This window comes from Chlamydomonas reinhardtii, chromosome 14 (genome assembly GCF_000002595.2).
Source record: "Chlamydomonas reinhardtii strain CC-503 cw92 mt+ chromosome 14, whole genome shotgun sequence".
In the NCBI taxonomy this organism is placed as follows: Eukaryota; Viridiplantae; Chlorophyta; class Chlorophyceae; order Chlamydomonadales; family Chlamydomonadaceae; genus Chlamydomonas; species Chlamydomonas reinhardtii.
Genome location: NC_057017.1, coordinates 3,961,690 through 3,967,889, shown reverse-complemented (window position 1 = coordinate 3,967,889; position 6,200 = coordinate 3,961,690). Strand labels below are relative to the sequence as shown.

The 6,200-nt window shown below is 60.7% G+C and overlaps 2 protein-coding genes across 2 annotated transcripts in view; one reads left to right on the top strand and one right to left on the bottom strand.

Moving 5' to 3' along the window:
- CHLRE_14g633300v5 (uncharacterized protein) overlaps nt 1–1,282 on the top strand; it is a 38,906-nt gene extending 37,624 nt beyond the window's left edge. The window contains exons 51-53 of the mRNA XM_043070458.1: nt 239–254; nt 434–476; nt 875–1,282. Of these exons, the coding sequence (XP_042917131.1) occupies nt 239–254; nt 434–476; nt 875–1,240 (425 nt within the window). The 3' untranslated portion in view covers nt 1,241–1,282. The remainder of the gene's footprint in view (nt 1–238; nt 255–433; nt 477–874) is intronic.
- A 22-nt stretch (nt 1,283–1,304) lies between these two features.
- CHLRE_14g633250v5 (uncharacterized protein) lies at nt 1,305–6,166 on the bottom strand. The gene is made up of 8 exons (XM_001692695.2): nt 5,796–6,166; nt 5,453–5,479; nt 5,155–5,205; nt 4,396–4,437; nt 4,156–4,176; nt 3,306–3,347; nt 2,905–3,016; nt 1,305–2,687 (listed from the first exon to the last, which is right to left on the bottom strand). Exons 1-8 carry the CDS (start codon nt 5,992–5,994, stop codon nt 2,294–2,296), a joined length of 888 nt encoding a protein of 295 aa, XP_001692747.1. The 5' UTR covers nt 5,995–6,166; the 3' UTR covers nt 1,305–2,293.
- Between the last annotated feature and the right edge of the window lie 34 nt (nt 6,167–6,200).

Sequence of the window (6,200 nt, the reverse complement as noted above, 5' to 3'; positions counted from 1 at the left end):
TGAATCATCGCCACTGTGCTGGAAAGAGGAAGAGGAGGAGGAGGAGGAGGAGGAGGAGGAGGAGGGGTCAGTGAGGCGTGTGGCGTCTGACCGCCCATGGGGCCTGGCATGTCCGTGTCCGTGTCCGTGTTCGTGTCGGCATACCTGCCTCCATCCCCACTGACAGCTCCCCTCCCTCCCTGCCCCGCGCCGTCGCCGCCCTGGTTGCCCGTGTCGCCACACAAACACGCACACACAGTCACCATCATGCTCGGGTGAGGGCGCTGGCGGGTGGTTGTCGCGCTGGCAGGTGGCGGCGACGGGTGGTGGCGACTGGTGGTGGTGGGGCTCTCATGCGTTTTCTGCACTGTACTGTGCAGGCAGCCCCCTGCCCCCTGTCAAGCTACCTCACCCCCGCGCGCTCAACCCCCCCCCCCCCCACACACACACACAGGCTGTTCGGTATGGACCGCGCGGCGTCCATGAACTTCAGTCAGGTGCGCTTTTGTTTTGTGGTGTGTGTGTGTGTGTGTGTGTGTGTGTGTGTGTGTGTGTGTGTGTGTGTGTGTGTGTGTGTGTTTGCGCGCTACACAAGCTCCCCCGCCCCCGCCACCACCATCGATGCCGCGAAGCAAAGTTAGCAAACCCTGCAGTCCTAACGCCTACACGCGCAACCCCCTCTACTCCACGCTACTCCGCTCCCGCCCATCCACACCACTCCCACTACTGTCGGCACTGCCCCCTCCCCCTTACTCCACTCGCACCTCCCCCTCCCCACCTCCCCCTCTCCCGCCTTGCAACCTCCTCTCCCTACCCCGCAAGGTGGTCTACCGTTTACCACTTCCTTAACTAGTCATGAATGTAGCCCCCACCCCACACCCCCACCCCCAAACAGGGCTCGGACCTGGCTCTGGGTGTGGTGATCCTCGCCCTCAACGCCGCCTTCCTGCTGGGCCTGCTCACCGCCCTGGCCGCCCACTCCGCCTCCCTGCTACGGCCGCTGCTGCAGCCGCCCGCGCAGGCGGCGGCGGCGGCGGCGCGCGCCGTGGCGGTGCGGCTGCTGCCGGCGGCGGCGGGCTGGCGGTGCTGGGCCACGTGCGTGGAGGAGCAGGGGGTGGCGGAGGGGGAGCAGGGGGAGCAAGGGGAGGAGGAGGAGGAGGGGCAGGGGGGTGGTGGGGGGCCGGTTGGGCAGGTGGGGCTGGTGCTGGCGGAGGGGGAGGCTGTGGGTGTGCCGGTGGGGCGGCGGCAGGGGAAGGCTTAGGCGGTGGGGAGGAGGGGGGGTGGACGGCGGTCATACGTACATGGGGGCAGGGGGTGGCGGTGGGTCGGGAAGGAATGGGGGGCTGGAGGCGGTTCGGCTTCTGCTGCCACTACTGGTGTGGCGGGGTTTCCCAGGATTGTTCATTTCTACACACGAAGTTGCAAGCTCGGGCACATGCACAGACACGCACACCGGTATAACGCATGCATCGACGTGTATGCACACACGCACCGCCTTGACGTTTCGATCGATGAGCAGCACTGTCCGTGCGGCTGCTTGGACACCGTAACCAACACGGGAAGGGCCGTACGGCAGTGGTAGTACTGTCGGACGGTGAACCTGAACGATTTGTGGGGGGGTAGGTAAGGTTGGTTTCCACGTCGGACTGTGTTACCACGTCTAAAGACGGGTCGAAAGGTTGTGCAGTTTTGGGACGGTGCCCAAAACTGAAGTGAACCCGGGTTGGTGTGCGCGCGCATACGGCCGTCTGTACCGCGTGCGGCATCCGTGTATCGCAGGCACTAACATGATTTGATTCTATGTTTGGTATGAATACAACTTGTCCTCATGGCTGAGTGCCGGTTGCCTTAGTTACCGTGACGAGGCAAGTGGCCAAGCCTACACCGCGTGTACCGTTTGAGGCCAAAGGTTTCGAAACAACGCCTCATCTCCCAGACGTTGCTGGATTCGGTTTGAACAGGCACCGCCCGCCAAGTTGCGTCCAATCACGTCTAGGCAAAAGCATCCCGCCAGACAAATCAACATGCCATATTTGCATAGACGTCACTCATCACACCATGGCAGGTCTTAACCTGCGCGCCGGGGCGGCGCTCTTCTCCTCCTCCTCCTCCTCGATCGACATGACATGGCCCTGTCCGCCCCCTCCGCTCCGCACATGCATCCGTGCCACCACAGCTGGTGGTAATGGGCTTGGGGCGGTGACCACCTACCGCCGCCACCAGCTGGCCCGCCACCAATCCTTCTAACCCCAAAAGCCCACTACCCCGCCCTTGTTGCCTCCCACAGCTTCCAGCCGCCCAAATGACACCACCATCACTCGGCGTGCGACGAAGACGCTCTCGAATCGCCCAGGCTGGATTTGCTGAGCCGTTCCCGCTGCTCCGCTTCCGTGTTATTAGCTTTCTCCAGCGCCTCCCGCACCTCCGTAGTAGCGTAGACGACGGTCAGCGGCCCCTGGTTGTACATGTCCAGCAGCTCCCGGTCGCGGGTGAGAGGGTTGAATGGGTCCGACGTCACCTCCACCCGCGCGGCGTCAGCTTCCGCTGCTTTCGCAAACGCCGTACTTGCCTCTGCGCAAGGGACGCGGACCGGCACCTGCGTCGCCAGCCAGCTTGCGAAGCCCTTCAGAGTTTGCTTGCCCACGTCATCAGTCTTGAGCAGGAACGTGAAGTCGGAGCGCGATGTCGACACGTGCCCGACCTCGCCCCTGATGCGAGTCAACACAAAGAACTTGTCGTCATCGTTCGCACACGGAAAGACATGTGAGCATGGGCTTTGCCCCAAGCACGGACCCCTGAGTAATACTTGCAAGGCAGGTTTGGGATCTAACCCAGCAATCAAGCAGACATCAGAAGACTACTTTGAAGTCGCCGTGGGGCCTCACCAAAGGGGTAGGTCGGCATGATGGGCCTGAGGGTGCCCACCTGAATCCGTTGGCCTTTGCGTGAGAGACAAGCCTCATGGCCACGTCGACGCCATCGTACAGCGTGAAGGTCATGCAGTAGAGGGCGGATGGGAAGAGGTCCGCGAAGTAGCCTGCAGGGCAAAGGACGCGTGTGGCCCTGGGTCCCCTGCTAGGCCCTAAAAGATCTCAACAATACTACGCAAGCCTCCTGGTCTATGCTGCGACTGGAGAAGGCCAACATCGTAGGCATTGCGCCTTGCATCGCTGCAGCATGGCCCCTCACATTAACTCACTCGCACGACAAACTGCAGCTGCAGGGGTCTTCCAGCTCCTTGTTGGGAGCCCCGCCGCTGAGGCCCCCTGACCCGCGCCCGACAGGCGCCAATCCAAGCAACTAACAAACAAGTCGGCAGCACCTACCAGCGTCTGCGGCGCCTCCTAAGCTCTGCCCTGCCGCCACGCCTGTTGAATGAAAGAAGGAGTGAATGAATGACGAACGCGGAAATACGGAAGCAGCCAAGGGGACTATGTAAGCAATTGATTGTACGCCAGGCGCCATGACCACCGTTCACAAGTGCTGGCACAATGCGTCAGGCTGACATCGGGTTCAATGTGCGCCGTTGCAGCTGTCAATTCCAAGTTCTAGCATCATGTAAATGCTAACCGGCAGCTGTAGGCGGCCAGTCTGCAGGGGACGCAGCATGGATCCCTGGAGATGTAAGCAATCCGTTGCCACTAAGGCTCGCGCAGCTCTAGCAGAGGTTGAACTGGTTGAAGGTGCCAGCCACCTCTGCCACTGTACGTGTACAACCACCGCGGGCCCCTACTGTGCCAATCCCCTAATGAGCAGAGGCCTGGCAACCACCAGCCGTCTCCTCACGCCCAGGCCGCCCGACACTGTTACAGGGGAAGGGGCACATGCAGGTTGGCACTAGAATGCCGCCAGCGTGCGCCCGAGCCGGGGCTACAAAATACAGCTTCCCGCCCGAAATTGTTTCCAGAACGCATACAAGCCCGCCCTCTGTTTCAAGGGGCGCTGTGCACGGCCTCGCCAGCCCTCTCCCGTCAGGCCGTCTGAGGGACCGATTTCAGGCTGCGCAAGGCTGTCCGTTGTGTTGAGGAAGGTTTCGCGGAACGGAGCGTGCCCCGCCGCGCCCCGCAGCCCCCGGCAACTACCAACCCGCCCCCATTCACGGTGGGCCCAATCTGCTGCCGGTCCGCAACAAACCGCGCGCCGATACCGACCCTACAGTCTCGTGGAAATGCTCACCAGTAGCAGCCGGCAGCGACCCTGCAGGGCGAGGAAAGCAGAAAGGACCCAGTGAGAATGCAGTTCAAGGTTGCGGACAAACACCACCCCAACGCGCTTTGAGGATAATCACGGTCCCGTGCAGCTGTGCCCTTCAGAAATCCACCTCTGGCGAGTGGATCCCCGCGACGGCCAGCGTATTGTGCTTAGGCACATTTGCCGGTAAGCCAATCCCTAAGCCAGGATACCTTTTACACTCACCAGCTCCCACCGCGGTCTCTGCGCCCTGGGAAGCTGCCGCGCCTGCAGAACCGGGAGGTACAAGCAAATTACGACATGCACTCCGCTGCGCGTTTCATGCCTTAGTGAACCTCAACAACACATCACGTGAAAAGCCTCGAAAGCCCCACTGACTGCCATCGTAGTCTCTATGCCCGCTTATCTGATCCTGTGGGACCATTCGTGCACCCCATGCCAGCATTCCCGTGAGACCAAGTAAGGTAAGCATCTAAGATCAGAATTCATACTACGGACGGCTTTCAGCTGTTTGAGGAGGGTGTCGTGGAGAGGAGGACTTCGTGGAAAGGACAGCAAACGTCGCCATCGTAAATGATTAGAGGCAAGATAGCCAATCACCCTGTCAGCGGTTGTGTCCACAGACAAAGGTCCCCCCCACACACACAGGCAGGGGTCAGATTAGTCAGATTCCACAATTGCCAACCAGCCATGCAGGCTTGAAGGGGCCGTAGCTCAGCTATCATAGTATGTGTGTGTGCGTACGTGCGTGCGTGTGTGTGTGCGCGTGTGCGGGAGGAGAGCGTGTCCCATCCAGGGGAGGATGTCTCCCCGCCCTGGTCAAACCCTGGGTGACTCCTCCGTTGTGAAACCCCTCCCCAGTACCCACTGTCCCTACTCTGGGCGTGTGCGCGCTGTTCAGCTCCGTCAAGTACGTAGTTAATCATCGCGTAGTGCTAGATCTGCCGATTTTTCCCAGGCCAAGCAAAAACACACCTAACTCACCGGCCCCGGCCGCGCTCCCCATGCCCAGGTCAGCCGCCGCGCCTGCGTCACCTGAAAGCGACCAAAACGTACATCCAAACAGAGTGCAGATCTAAATGAAAGGCATGCGCAGATTGGAAGGCTGCATGTGCCCGATGCAGCCTCATGGACGGGGAGGAACAGCACGCAGCGCCTCAACCGACAAACAAAGCTGGCGTCTGCCCCCAACCTCACTGTGCACCACCGCTGCCCAGCGACCACCCCTGCGCTGCGGCGTGTCGTGACCTCCCCGCTACTCTTCGCGCAAAGCCCTACTCACCAGCTCTTGTTGTGCCAGCAGCTGCGCCTGCACAAAATGATTGCGATCACAAGGCAATGCAGGCAGTCAGTATCACCAGGGCAGAGCACATCACGCCCTGCTAACAAGGGCCAGAGCCCGAGGGACGCGAGGCTATGGCGGATGCAGATCGTCATCGACAGTTGAGCCCAGCCACTAGCCAGCCTCCTGGCCAACCCCCCCCCTGGCCTCCATACCCTGGGCAGCCTCTTGAACTCCCCTGGCCTGCATCCCCTGTCCCGTCCCATACATTCCCGTCATTTCGAAACCCCGCACGGCAGTTACATCATCCATATCCAGAGCATGCCAGCTCTGCGGACCTCACCTTGAGCGTGGATAATCTGGTCCGCCCTCGCCGGCCTCAACCTGGCCCGCTCGAGACCCGCCTGGCTCGCAATCTGCAGGTCCTCCAGCGTCTCATAGCCACCCTCCCATAGCCGGCGCAGGTCCTCATCGGTGAATCGGCTTGCTCCGGTAGGCCCCAGCCATTTCTCTAAAGGCACGCGCAGGCCGACCCAAGCCATCGCCTGGGCTTTAATGTACCATCATAAGCTATTTGAATTTATAATTTGTGCTTGAAGCTTGATACTGCACTCTGGCGAGCTGTGCCAGTTAACCGAATGAAGGAAAGCGTGTAGCATCGAAAGACCTCATGTCGCCGTTCTTTTCTCTCGATATGCTCGCATTCGCTGCAAGACTTCTCCATGCCAATAGAACGTATGCGTATTAG

Excerpts from the sequence above, each read along its gene's own strand:
- CHLRE_14g633250v5 (XM_001692695.2), bottom strand. The coding sequence starts at position 5,994 with ATGGCTTGGGTCGGCCTGCGCGTGCCTTTAGAGAAATGGCTGGGGCCT. Across the intron at positions 5,206-5,452 it reads TGCTGGCACAACAAGAGCTG|GTGACGCAGGCGCGGCGGCT; the intron begins GTGAGTAGGGCT and ends GGTCGCTTTCAG. Across the intron at positions 4,438-5,154 it reads GGGGAGCGCGGCCGGGGCCG|GCGCGGCAGCTTCCCAGGGC; the intron begins GTGAGTTAGGTG and ends CCGGTTCTGCAG.